This window comes from Solenopsis invicta, chromosome 5 (genome assembly GCF_016802725.1).
Source record: "Solenopsis invicta isolate M01_SB chromosome 5, UNIL_Sinv_3.0, whole genome shotgun sequence".
In the NCBI taxonomy this organism is placed as follows: domain Eukaryota; kingdom Metazoa; phylum Arthropoda; class Insecta; order Hymenoptera; family Formicidae; genus Solenopsis; species Solenopsis invicta.
In genome coordinates this window covers 25,740,480-25,755,202 of record NC_052668.1, presented here as the reverse complement: position 1 = coordinate 25,755,202, position 14,723 = coordinate 25,740,480, and the positions used below count along the sequence as shown (strand labels likewise).

The 14,723-nt window shown below is 30.7% G+C and overlaps 2 protein-coding genes across 4 annotated transcripts; both read right to left on the bottom strand.

Annotated features, from left to right (window-relative positions):
* Positions 1–760: 760 nt before the first annotated feature.
* LOC113003077 lies at positions 761–12,256 on the bottom strand. Of its 3 annotated transcripts, XM_039450072.1 has the most exons (6): positions 4,828–5,293; positions 4,148–4,686; positions 3,798–4,034; positions 2,037–2,750; positions 1,363–1,907; positions 761–1,251 (listed from the first exon to the last, which is right to left on the bottom strand). In XM_039450072.1, the coding sequence occupies exons 4-6, from the start codon at positions 2,704–2,706 to the stop codon at positions 1,009–1,011; spliced, it is 1,458 nt and encodes a 485-aa protein (XP_039306006.1). In that variant the 5' UTR covers positions 2,707–2,750; positions 3,798–4,034; positions 4,148–4,686; positions 4,828–5,293; the 3' UTR covers positions 761–1,008. The 3 variants fall into 3 exon arrangements, with proteins under 3 accessions (XP_039306006.1, XP_039306005.1, XP_039306007.1); XM_039450071.1 differs by lacking the exons at positions 4,148–4,686; positions 4,828–5,293 and adding exons at positions 11,443–11,985; positions 12,127–12,256 and having other exon boundaries at positions 2,037–4,034; XM_039450073.1 differs by having other exon boundaries at positions 1,020–1,159; positions 2,037–4,034.
* LOC120357771 lies at positions 4,198–9,159 on the bottom strand. Its single transcript, XM_039449263.1, has 6 exons — positions 8,038–9,159; positions 7,776–7,914; positions 5,329–5,599; positions 4,828–4,888; positions 4,254–4,686; positions 4,198–4,210 (listed from the first exon to the last, which is right to left on the bottom strand). Exons 1-6 carry the CDS (start codon positions 8,780–8,782, stop codon positions 4,198–4,200), a joined length of 1,662 nt encoding a protein of 553 aa, XP_039305197.1. The 5' UTR covers positions 8,783–9,159.
* Positions 12,257–14,723: the final 2,467 nt, after the last annotated feature.

Sequence of the window (14,723 nt, the reverse complement as noted above, 5' to 3'; positions counted from 1 at the left end):
CGGTAATTTTGATTTAGAAGGTGGAACTTTTATTGACCAAATCAGTGTACTTTAACTAAAAAGTGCATATATCACTGAGTGACGTAGTTATATATATATCAATGAAAACAAATTATTCACTGTCTTTTAGTGAATACACTGATTCCAATATAGAGAGCACGCTTTGCAGTTTCACGATCCCCAAATCTAATATTTATAATTAAACAAGTCAATTCTCGCGTCTTATTAATACGAATTTACTCTATCACTGTATGCAGAATTTATTAACAAATATTTATTTATTTTATAATAAGCAAGGTTAATGTCTTAATAAATTTTGACAACATCCAATTGAAAAAAAATTTTTGTAACAATTGTACTTATGATCTAATAATGAATTATCTACTAATAATTTCACTCCAAGAATAATACGTTTATGATGGTACCAACCACACGCGTTTAATAATGTAACAGAAACCTCACTACCTCTTATTAAAAACCTATATCCCATAATATGTGACTTTACCCTATCTGCAGGAAATTATTTTCAATAATGGTGATACTTAGAAAGATTATCTTGTAAACTCCTATTTCTATCGTAAATTGTATTCTAGAGTGAAAAAAATTAATAATCATTAGAGTGAGTTTTAATCAATTTAGTCGAAATTGCAATCACAATATTGTATCAATGTATTTAAATTAAAAAAGTAGAGCAACATTTTTTAAGGCTCGGTGTCTTGCTTAACTAGATTATTTATAGGAAAAAGGAGATCCCATTACAGTTGAGAAAAGAATATTTTATTCTTAAATGGAAAAACTCTTAAGATTAGAACACAATAACTTTGGTGCTGTCTTATTAATTTGTTCATATTAGACAATAGAAATTTGTGCAAATCTTATTACATTTAGACTAGTGTGATACACCAAGAAGCGTTGGCCTACTACCCTGGTTTTCGAATCTTCCTCTAGCATACCTCTTCCTAATATTTCGAAAATTGATCTTTAAAGTTTTAACGCAATTCTTAATTGTTAATTCTGCGAATCCGTTTGATTTTCTTTCAAAAACATTCCAAACATTTCCTTTTTTATTTCCATAATATCCTTTCGTAATTTGAAAAAATTTTCATCAAATTGTTTGCGGAAACCATCAAATTCTTCGCGAAAATCATCAAATTCCTCGCTAAAATCATCAAATTCTTTGCGAAAATCTTTACCAGATTGTTGATTAAGCTGACTGACAATTACTAGATAAGTAATAAACAATCCGACAAACTGGAAAACAAATTTAATTACTTTAATTGTTTTCATAACTATTATTTAAACTAATTTGGAAGGATAGAATTTTACAATAATTGTAATAAAATAAACAAATAATGCACTTACACCTCTGAACAAATCATTACTTATTTCAAAGAAATTGCAGGCTGTAAATACTACTCGATGCTGTTGCAGTTGAAGCGAAAAGTCATTGATCTCTTTTATGACACACTCTCGATCCAGATTTCTATGCAAGTGGTTGTCCATATCAACATAACTCAGATTGTGACTGCTGCTCCGATTGGAACATAGCCCATCGTCCAAATCTACCAGTGGAGGTCGCACTTCTAGCCTTGATATATTATTTGGATCTTGCTTATCAATATTAACAGGTTGGCATTTCAATATAATTTCGTATATGATTCTCCCTGTTCTATCGGATTCTTCACGCGCGAGCGTGCAAATCCAACAAGTCAAACAAAATTGCGTGATGAACACAACGCAAAGGATAGTCTGTAGCGATATAAACAATAAGAAACCCTTATTTATAAGATCAAAAAGGTCGTAAAATTGGAATAATGAAGCAACAGCCATGGTGAAGGAATTCGCCGTGCCAAAGAGAAGATAAAAACTATAAATATCGTTTACTTTGCTAACGAGGTCATAAACATCTGTAAAATAAAATTTAAATTTTAACTATAATATCATTGCAACCTTTCTTTATATCACATTAAATTATTTTTTGAGGCATATATCAATATTATCAAATTATATAATAAATAATATTCTGAAAAACTTACCGATGTGCAATTCTCTGATGCGTTTAATCTTGAATGCCATTGCATCAGATAACTTATCCAACTGGCCGATCAATTTATTTATTGTTTGAAATCTGCAATATAACACGTAGACAACAACGTCGAAGACAAAGCTACTAAACAACAATTGAACAAATATCACTTCATGTAAGATTAAGTGAAAGAGCAAATTTATTGATAAACGGTCAATGATATAATGCACAACGGGAATGCTCATATAGAAAATGGTCGCGGAAATTGCTAGCGCCTCGAAAATTTTTATAGACTGGTCATTCATTGATATTTCCTTTTCGATTTTATGATCGATTTCCTTAAATCTGTCCATTAGCTCCGGCCACTGGTTGTACTGCCTGATTCCGTGATACATGCAATAATAGGCTGATACGTATGCCATCGCTTTTTTTAGGAACAGCATGTAGTCATAAATTCGTAATTCTTCAATGTAAGTATAAGAATTTTTGGCATCATATATCAAGGTAATGGAACACACAATTATATAAATTATACGTATGATTATTGTTATAGCTTTTGGACACTTTCGCGGATGTGCTGCACCGATCCCTAGAAGCCAGGAGGTGTATGTTATTGGACGTAAAATGCGCTCTATCGACGGTGAGTTGCTGTTCACTTGTACATGCATCTCCTTCTTCATTTTTGCTTATTGTGTTGCTAATCGATGAGTTTTGCAAAGTATGGCTGCAAATTACACATTACAGATCTTTATGTTATAAAAAATTTCAAAAAAACGTAATAAATCTAGAAACAAAACACTCTGTCGAGCACGCACTTCGTAAACTTTCTCTGATGTATCACACAGAATGAAGAACATTTTACTTGTGCAACATTAGATTGCGTGCTTTTTATAAGCGCAACACGGTTTCAGTAAATTAAATGCATTTAATAAAGATGTTAATTAAGCTATGCATATGCAAACAAGGAAGTATAGAGGTATCAGTCATAAGATCAATTAAGCTGATTAATGAAGTAAAATTATACTTTTTGTAAGTGGTTAGATGTTCTTATGATTGATATTTATTCGCTTAAGTGCGTGTTTATGATAAATTAAGGAATTTTTTTAAAGCAATTGCTTACTGTATCAAAAATAAATTTAGCAGAGTAATTATTTGTTAAAAGAATATGAAGAAAATCAATATTCTTTTTATAGAATTTTGAAGCTGATAAAACTGCTCTGTCAACCATCCCCATCATTGTCCCTCTTTTTTCTGATAACAGATGTGCCGATATAAAATTAAGACATCCTTCTAGTATGGTAAAAATGTAGACTATGACCACAGTCAAACATTAAAGAACTGTGTTTTTTAATAACGATGACATCCAAAAGCTTATTTTGCCAATCTCTATTTCTATCATAAATTGTGATCTAGGGTGGAAAAGATTTATTACAATGAAATCAATTTAGTCGAAATTGCAATCACAATATCGTTAATGTATTTAATGTAAAAAAGTAGAGAAACTCCAATATTTTTTACAACTCGGAGTTTTGCTTAACTAGTCCTATAACTAGGTTATAGGAAAGTAAAAATCTCATTATTATTGAGAAAAAAATATTTTATTCTTAAAAAACTCTTAAGACTAAAATAAAATAACATAAGTGCTGTCTCATTGATTTATTCATATAAATTAGACAATGGAAATTTGTGCACGTCTTATAACATTTAGACTAGTGTGATACACCAAGAAGCGTTGACCTATTACTCTGGTTTCCGAATCGTTCTAGCATACCTCTCTCGAATATCCCGAAAATTGATCTCTAAGGTTTTAACGTAACAGAATCTTTACTTGTTAATTCTGAGAGTCCGTTTGATTTTCTTTTAAAAATATTCCAATTTCCTTTTTTATATCTATAATATCCTTTTGCAGTTTAAGAAAATTTTTATCAAATTGTTTGCAAACATTTTCACCAGATTGTTGTTTAAATTGACTGACAATTATTAGATAAGTGATAAACAACCCAACAAACTGGAAAATAATTTTAATTAATTTAATTGTTCTCATAACTACAATTTTAAATGTAATTTGAAAGGAGCTAGTTTCTCGAAAATAGTGATAACATAAATAAATAATGTACTTACACCTTTGAACAAAGCATTATTTATTTCGAAGAAATTGCAGGCCGTAAATGTTACTCGATATTGCTGTAGTTGAATCGAGAAATCATTAATCTCTTTGATGACATACTCTCGATCGAGATTTCTACGCAAGAGATTGTCCATATCAACGTAACTCAGATTGTCACTGTTGCCCCAATTAGAACATTGCTCGCCGTCCAAATTTTCCATTGGAGGTCGCACTTCTAGCCTTGATATATTACTCGCCTCGTGTTTATCAATATTCACAGGTTGATATTTCAATATAATTTCGTATATGATTCTCCCAGTCCTATCGGATTCTTCACGTGTGAGCGTGCAAATCCAACAAGTCAAATAGAATTTTGTGATAAATACAATGCAAAGAAAACTCTTTAGCGATGAAAGCAAGTATAACGAACGGAACTCCAAAAGACTGTAAAATTGGAATAATGAAGCAACAGCCATGGTGAAGGAATTCGCCGAGCAAAAGAGGAGATGAAGACTGTAAATATCGTTTACTTTCCTGGCGAGATCACAAATATCTGTAAAACAGAATTTAAAATTTAACTATGACATCATTGCAACTTTTTCATATATCTCATTAAATTATTTTTCAAGGCATATATCTATATTATCGAATTATATAATAGATAATATTCTCAAAAATTCTTTCTCTCTCTTACCGCTATGCAATTCTCTGATGCGTCTAATCTTGAATGCAAGCGCATCAGATGACTTATCCAACTGCCCAATCAATTTATTTATTGTTTGAAATCTGTAATATAACACATACACAACAACGTCGAAGACAAAGCTATTGAACAATGACTGAACTACTATCACATGAAACATTAAGAAGAAGAAATCCCACGGTACATCATTTTCAATGATATAATACACAATGCAAATGCTCATATAGAAAATGATTGCAAAAATTGCTAGCGCCTCGACAATTTTTATAGGCTGGTCTTTCATTAATATTTCCTTTTTGATCTTCTGATCAAGCTCCTTAAATTTGTCCATCAGCTCTGGCCATTTGTTGATCTGTCTGATTCCGTGATACATGCAATAATAGGCGGATACGTAAACCATTGTTTCTTTTAGCATCTCCAAGTAGGTATACATGCTCCAGAATGAAGAATGAGTAAAAGCTATTACGTTACATATTGAATGATATAATATACAAGAGGAATAATCATATAGAAGATGGTCGCAAAAATTGCTAGCGCCTCGACAATTTTTATAGGCTGGTCATTCATTGACATTTCCTTCTTGATCTTCTGATCGAATTCCTTCAATTCGTCCATCAACTTTGGCCACTCGTTGTCCTGTCTGATTCCGTGATAAATGTAGTAATAAGCTGATACGTAAGCCATTGCTCTTTTTAGGCACTGCATGCAGTCAGCCATGTCCAACGAATCAATGTAAGAATAGAACTTTTTGGCGTTGTATATCCTGCAAATGGTACTCACAATTATATGAATTATACGTATGATTATCGTTATAGTTTTGGGACACTTTCGTGGATGTGCAATACCGACACCCAGGAGCCAGGAGGTATATGATTTTGGACGTAAGGTGCACTCTATCGACGGAGAATTGTCATTCACTTGTACATGGATTTCTTCCTCCATTTTAGTTTATTTTCTTGCTAATCAATGCGTTTTACAAAGTACGGCTACTGATTACATATTATATATTTTTGTAACACAGATTATTTTCGAGACAAGTTATAAACTTAGAAGCGAAACACTTTGACGAGCGCGCACGTTGTGAATTTTCTCTGGTGCTTCACGCAGAATGAAAAACGTGTTACTTGTGCAACATTAGATTGCGTGCGTAAATGCACTTAATTTACTAAAGCTCATTATCTTTTATAAGTGTTACGCAAACGTAATAAAATAATTGCTTTTAATATACAACTACAAAACTGTCATTTTAACAATTATATTAATTAATAAAGTAGTTAATTAAGTTTTGCACGTGCAAATGCAAACGAGATAATATAATCGTCAGTAATAAGAGCAAATTAATATAGTTAAAGTAAAATTTCGTAATTTCTTTTTGTAAGTAAATGGATGTGTTACTACATTCTTATCTCTTTGACACACTGGATGTCGTACACTTTGATTGTTTAAGAAATGCTTGACCTTCATAAAACGTTTGCTTCTTTTTATCTGAATATTTTGAATATATTCAACTTCTCGATTTTTGCATGTATTTAATTTTCTCTTGACCTTTTCGCTTGTATAAAAAAAAAATTGTTGATGTATTCTTCTAGATCTAAAGATCTGATTGCATGATCTAGCAAAATACCATATTGAGTCTGCTGAACGTGCTCATTCATAACACGTACATACATACATCATTTTATTTCTGCTCTCAGATTATATTTGAATTATATTTTTATCTAAACAATTTACTCTTACACAACAAAAAAATAAAATAAAAGCTAATGAGGGTAAAGCACGAATATTGATGCGTGCAATAATTGTTATTCTTAATATTGATAATATCTAAAAAGTTTATCTTGTCAACCTCTATTTCGTAAATGATATTTTAGGGTGAAAAGAGTTAAACGTCACTAGAGTGAAATCAATCGATTTAGTCGAGACTGTCATCTCGATGTCGTCAACGTAACTGAAATAAAAGAATAGATGAACTTCAATACTTTTTATGATTCCAAACATTGCTTAACTAGGTTATTTATAGAAGAAAGAGAGGATTGCATTATTGTGAAAAGAATAATTTATTTTTAAATAGAAAAATACTCAAGTCAAGAATAAAAAAAATCTCGGTGCCATATAATTGAGTTTTTTTTATATAAGATTAGACAATAAAATTAGTGGTAAATTTAACATTTTGACTAAGACAATACGCCATCGAACGTTGATCTACTATCCTGGTTTCGGAACCATACTTACCCCGAAAATTAACATATGAGGTATTGAAATAACAGACTCCTTACCTATTAATTTTGCAAGTCCGTTTCGTTTTCTTTTAAAAATATTTTTTTTTCCATTTTCAAAATTTGTAGTTTGCGAACATCTTTATTATGAGATTGTTGATAAAATTGATTGATAATTATTAAATAAGTGATGATCATCCCAACAAACTGAAAAACAAGTTTACTTTATTTAATTGTTCCGATAACTATTGTTTACATTGCAATCTGAGAGAAGCTAATTTTATGATAATTGCAATAAAATAAACAAATAATGCACTTACACCTCTGAACAAAGAGTTGTTTATTTCAAAAAAATCACAGGCCGTAAATGCTATTCGATGCTGTTGCAGTTGAATCGAGAAATCATTAATTTCTTTTGTGACGCAATCTCGATCCAGATTTCTAAGCAACAGATTTTCTATGTCGACATAACTCAGATTGTGACTGCTGCTCCGATTGAAACTTTGCTCACCGCCCAGGTCTTTCAGTGGAGGTTGCACTTTTAGACTCGATAGATTAGTCGCTTCGTGCTTATCAAAATTCATAGGTTTGCATTTCAATATAATTTCATATATGATTCTCCCTGTCCTATTGAATTCTTGACACACGAGCGTGCAAATCCAGCAAATCAAATAGAATTGCGTGACATGCACAATACAAAAGAAATTCTGTAGCATTACATACATGTAATCTGTTTCCTTTTTGTTGAAAGCGTAGTAAAGTTCGAATAATACAGTCACAGACGTGATAAAACAGTACATCGAGCAGAAAAGGAGAGGAAGACTGTAAATATTGTTTATTATGCTGACCATTTCACAAATATCTATACAACAGAATTTAAAATTCAACTAAGAAGTTATCGCAATTTTTTCGTAAATTAAATTATATTTCAAGACATATATCTATATTAACAAATTATGTAACGAAAACATTCGCAAAAACTTACCGGCATGCAATTCCCTAATGTGTCTAATCTTGAATGCGAGCACATCGGATAACTTATCCAACTGGCCTATCAATTTATTTATCGTTTGAAATCTGCAATATAACACATAGACAACAACGTCGAAGACAAAACTGTTAATTAACGACTGAGCTACTATCACGTTTGGAAGCACTACGAAAACCATGAAGTCTGCTGGTGCAAATGAATTATAATAAATAATATAATAAATGTAATAAAACACTACGGGAATGATCAAACAGAAAATAGTCGCGAAAACTGCTAGTGCCGCGACAATTTTTATAGACTTGTCATTCATGGATATTTCCTTCTTGATCTTCTGATCGAGTTCTTTCAATCTGTCCATCAGCTCCGGCCACTTGTTGTACTGTCTGATTCCGTAACAAATGTAATAATAGGCTAATACGTAATCCATTACTTCACGTAAGTTCACCAAGTAATCGTTTATGTCAAACTCATAAGTGGAAGAAAGTAATGATTTTGCCTCATATATCATTCCAATGGAACATACAGTCATGTAAATTATACGTATGATTATTGTTATAGCCTTGGGACATTTTCGCGGATGTGCAACACCGATGCCCAGAAGCCAAGAAGTATACGATATTGGACGTAAGATGCGTTCTATTGACGGCGAATCTTTCACTTCTGCATGGATCTCTTCTTCCATTTTCACTTCTATCGACGGTGAGTTGTTCTTTACTTGTACATGGATCTCTGCCTCCATTTTCGTTTCTTATCTTCTAATCGACACGTTTCGCAGATTACATGTTATAGATTTTTGCAATATAAAATATTTTCTAGAAAAAATGATGGATTTTTTCTTAAAGCAAAACACTTTAACAATCGTGTACGCCGTAAATTTTTTCTCTGGTGCTGCATACGGAATAAAGAATGTGACTTGTATAGCATTGCGTGCTTTTTGTAGGCGTAACGCGATTATAGTAAATTAAGCACATTAAATAATTAAAAAAGTACATTAAAATTAATTAATAACGTAGTTAATTAAGCTTTGTCCGTGGAAATAGAAAGAAAGAAATATAAGTGGTCAATAATAAGAACAAATTAAGATAATTATAGAAATAAAATTATATTTTTTGCAAGTGGATAGATGTTGGGTTATTGTCAAAATATTTTTAAGAATTTTTATGTTGCAATAATTTAAATATTTATATTATTTTGCACCGTTTGCCAACTAATATTTTGTTCATAATTTAAAAACAGTTTTTTTTTCTTGAACAAATAATTATGTGTACATTTTTTGTTGAGCAACAATATGTACGTTATGTATTAGTATTTATTATAGGTATCGTTATTCATTATTTTTAGTGAACATTAATATTAATATTAGCAAATACACCTGGCTGTTAAATATTTAGACGATAGGGTAATATTTTAGTATATACGCTGCACTTGTCGAAAACTTACGTTATCAACTATTATTTACTATATTTAAGAAAAATAAATTATAACAATGAAAACTTCATAATGTCTAGTATTATAAAAAACGTTTTAAATAAGAAATATTTTTTATTTTTATTTAAAAAAGAAACCTTAAAAATCCTTGCATTTTTGTCGTAAAAAATCTTGTTAGATTTACGACTATTCGTGTGTAAAATATATGGCGCATCAATAATTTACAAATAATACATGACAATAATGATAATTTACAAATAATACAATTGACAATATGTTGTAAAATATCATAATAACTTAAAAAATGTGCTTGCAAAGTTTATTAGGAAATAAAATACAATAAAACAATAAATATATATGAGTAATTTATACAATGCTGTTCAGCAATAATATACTAATTCTGATTAGTAAGATAAGTATCTAAAAATTCATTAAAGGAGTTTTACTGATTTGCTATACTTATAACTATGGTCATGAGTGACTAATCATTATTTTTCGGTGATTTTGATTTAGAAGATGGAACTTTATTGACCGAATCAGTGTACTTTAACTAAAAAGTGCGTATATCACTGAGTGACGTAGTTATAAGTTTATCACTGAAAACAGATTATTCACTGCCTTTCAGTGAATACACTGATTCCAATATAAAGAGTACGCTTTGCAGTTTCACGATCCCCAAATCTAATATTTATAATTAAACAAGTCAATTCTTGCGTTGTCTTATTAATACGAATTTACTCTATCACTGTATGCAGAATTTATTAACAAATATTTGTTTATTTTATAATAAACAAGGTTAATGTCTCATCTTAATAAATCTTGACAACATCCAATTGAAAACAAATTTTTGTAACTATTGTACTTACGATCTAATAATAAATTTTCTACTAATAATTTCACTCCAAGAATAATACGTTTATGGTGGTACCAACCACACGCGTTTAATAACGTAGCAGAAACCTCGCTACCTCATATTAACAACCTATCCCATAATAGGTGACTTTACCCTATCAGCTAGAAATTATTTTCAATAATGATGATACTTAGAAAGATTATTTTGTAAATCCCTATTTCTCTTAACAGCACACTTCACTCAGGGGATGTCCCATGGGAGTCCGTAGGACGTCCGTACGTCCTTGGACGTCCATGGAATGTCCCCTGAATGAAGTGTGCTGTTAGGGTCTAAATTGTATTCTAGGGTGGAAAAAATTAATAATCATTAAAGTGAGTTCAATCAATTTAGTCGAAATTACAATCACGATATGATATCAATGTATCTAAAGTAAAAAAGTAGAGAAACATTTTTTTTAAGCCTTGGTGTCTTGCTTAACTAGGTTATTTATAAGAAAGAGAAGATCCCATTATTGTTGAGAAAAGAATTTTTTATTTTTAAATGGAAATCTCTTAAGACTAGAAAACAATAACCTTGGTGCTGTCTCATTAATTTGTTCATATTGGACATGGAAATTTGTGCAATTCTTATAACATTTAGACTAATGTGATACACCAAAAAACGTTGACCTATTACCCTGGTTTCCGAATCGTCCTAGCATACCTCTCCCTAACATCCCGAAAATTGATCTTTAAGGTTTCAACGTAACATAATCCTTACTTGTTAATTCTGCGAGTCGGGTTGGTTTTCTCTCAAAAACAATTCAAAAATTTCTTTTTTTATTTCCATAATATCCTTGCGTAATTTGAAAAAATTCTCATCAATTTGTTTGCGGAAACCATCAAATTCTTCTCGAGAATCATTAAATTCTTTGGAAAAATTATAAAATTTTTCGCGAAAATCTTCATCAGATTGTTGATTAAGCTGACTGACGATTATTAGATAAGTGATGAACAACCCGACGAACTGGAAAATAATTTTAATTACTTTAATTGTTCTTATAACTATAATTTAAAATGTAATTTGAAAGGAGCTTGTTTTTCGAAAATAGTGATAACATAAATCAATAATGTACTTACACCTTTGAACAAAGCATTATTCATTTCGAAGAAATTACAGGCCGTAAATGTTACTCGATGTTGCTGCAGTTGAATCGAGAAATCATTGATCTCTTTTAGGACACACTCTGAATTGAGATTTCTACACAAGATATTGTCCATATCAATGTAACTCAGATTGTCACTGCTGCTCCGATTGGAACATTGCTCGCCGTCCAAATTTTCCAGTGGAGGTCGCACTTCTAGCCTCGATATATTACTCGCTTTGTGTTTATCAATATTCACAAGTTGATATAATGACAATATAATTTCGTATATGATTCTCCCAGTCCTATTGGATTCTTCACGTGTGAGCGTGCAAATCCAACAGGTCAAGTTTTATAACGAATACAACGCAAACAAAACTCTTATGCAATGAATACAAGTAAATTTCTCCAGTAAAGTACTCCAAAAGATTGTAAAATTGGAATAATGAAGCAACAATCATGGTGAAAAAATTCGCCGAGCAAAAGAGGAGATGAAGACTGTAAATATTGTTTACTTTTCTGGCGAGATCACAAATATCTGTAAAACAGAATTTAAAATTTAACTATGACATCATTGCAACCTTTTTATATATCTCACTAAATTATTTTTCAAGGCATATATCTATATTATCGAATTATATAATGGATAATATTCTCAAAAACTCTTTCTCTCTCTTACCGCTATGCAATTCTCTGATGCGTTTAATCTCGAATGCAAGCGCATCAGATGACTTATCCAATTGTCCAATTTATTTATTTATTGTTTCAAATCTGTAATATAACACATAGACAACAATGTCAAAGACAATGCTATTGAACAATAACTAAACTTTCATCAGAACATAAAACGATAAGAACGAGAGATATATGTCATTTTCCATGATATTATACACAATGCACATGCTCATATAGAAAATGATTGCAAAAATTCCTAGCGCCTCGACAATTTTTATAGGCTGGTCTTTCATTGATATTTCTTTTTTGATCTTCTGATCAAGCTCCTTAAATCTGTCCATCAGCTCCGGCCACTTGTTGTACTGTCTGATTCCGTCATACATGCAATAATAAGCGGATACGTAAGCCATTGTTACTTTTAGGATCTCCAAGTAGGTATACATGTCCAAGTTTGAAACATTAGTTAAACCTATTACGAAGTATATTAGGGTAATGGAATGTACAGTCATATAAATTGTACGTATGATTATTGTTATAGCCTTGGGACACTTTCGTGGACGTGCAACACCAGCACTCAGGAGCCAGGAAATATACGATATCGAACGTAAGATTCGTTCAATCGACGGCGAGTTGTCTTTCACCTGTACATGAATCTCTTCTTCTATTTTCGTTCCTATCGATAGCGAGTTGTCTTTCGCTTGAACACGGATCTCTTTCTTCATTTTTCTTCTTATTTTCTTGCTAATTAACGCGTTTTGCAAAGTATGGTCACTGATTATATGTTATATATCCATGTAATATATTTTATAGAAGAAATAGTAAATTTCTTCTGGAAACTAAACACTTTGACGAGCGCGCACGTTGTGACTTTTCTCTGGTGCTTCACAGAATGAAGAACGTTCTGCTTGTGCAGCATTAGATTGCATGCGTAAATTCTCTTAATTTAATAAAACTTCTTTATCTTTGATAAGTGTAACGCAGTCGTAATAAAATTAATGCATTTAATTTACTACAAAACCATCATTTTAACAATTATAATAATTAATAAAGTAGTTTAATTAAGTTTATCACGCATGCAAATCTAAACAAGAAAATGTAATTTATATTTATCAATAATATCGATAATTATCAATAACAAGAGCAAATTAATATGTCTAAAGTAAAATTATACTTTCCGTAATTAAATAAATGTGTTGTGTCACTATACTCGTATTGTTAACTATTTGACACACTGAGTGTCCTACACCCATCCCAGTCTGTTTAAAAAATGCTTGACCTTCATAAATTGTTCGCTCTTTCTTGTCTGCATATTTCGAATATATTCAATTTCTCGATTTTTACATTTATTTAATTTTTTTCTTGATCTTTTGGCTTATATAATTAAAGAAAATTGTTTAAATTCTTTGCATTACGTACCGAGATATACGCAAATAAAAATAGTCGGATGACATACAGCCATGTGTGGCATAATATTGAATCCAATATGTAGATCAGTTGATTAAAATATTATAATTTTTATGTTGCAATTATTTAAATAATTACATTATATTGCATCGTATGCCAACTAATATTTTGTACATAAAATAAAAAGAATTTTTTACATTCTCTTCCTGAGCAAATTACCATCTTTTCACGCTTTTTATTGGACAAAACGTACGTTATACATTAATAGTTATTATAGTCATCATTCTTTATTATTAGTAGTAATTATTATTATTAATGCTAACATATATTTGGCTCGGCTTATAAACTACTTTTTTTAACTTAGTTTAAATTTACAAAGACGTTATTAAATATTTACACTATATTTTTTACCAAATTAAAGATATATTAATCTTAAATATTTGAAAGAGTATGCTCATGAATATTTAGTAATTTTTTTTCCTCTTTAAATTGATGAAGAAGTAATTGGACGCAAAATAGTCGTGATGGTAGCAAAAAGATTTTTACATGTTATTTTAAGTTAATTTTATTAATCAATGCATATTAATATATAGCAATTACAATGCAATGTCGTCATGGTTTTTAAAGCCAAACATGCGACAATCGACGTGTCTAGCACAATCTACAATTGAGTAATCGTTTGCTGATGTGAGTGTATCTTTCTAGGAACTTTATAAAGTTTCTATTGAATAATCTAGAAGAACACCTCAACATGTTGAGTCTGCTGAATGTGCTCATTCACAACAGGTACATACATCACATTTCATTTCTGTTCTCAGATCATATTTGAATTATATTTTGATTTAAGCAATTTACTCTTACACAGCAAAAGAATTAAATAAATGCTAATGAGAGTAAAACACGCATATTGATGCGCTAGACAAAAGTATTAATAATTTAACAATGTTTATTCATCTTTAATTTGATCAAATAAACGAACCTGTCGACACGTTTTGAAGTCATCCCAAGCATACTCAAAACTCCAAAAAAAAATTGTTTAGTTATTATCAGTTCAAAAAACGATTGAGTCACACGATTTGCCAAATCCGAAGTGGTATTTTCACACGTCGTGGTATTGAAAAAAATAAAAAACCCTGTAAATTTTGTATATACTGTTTAAGATAATATACTTAATAATTAAATAAGATTGTCACAAAG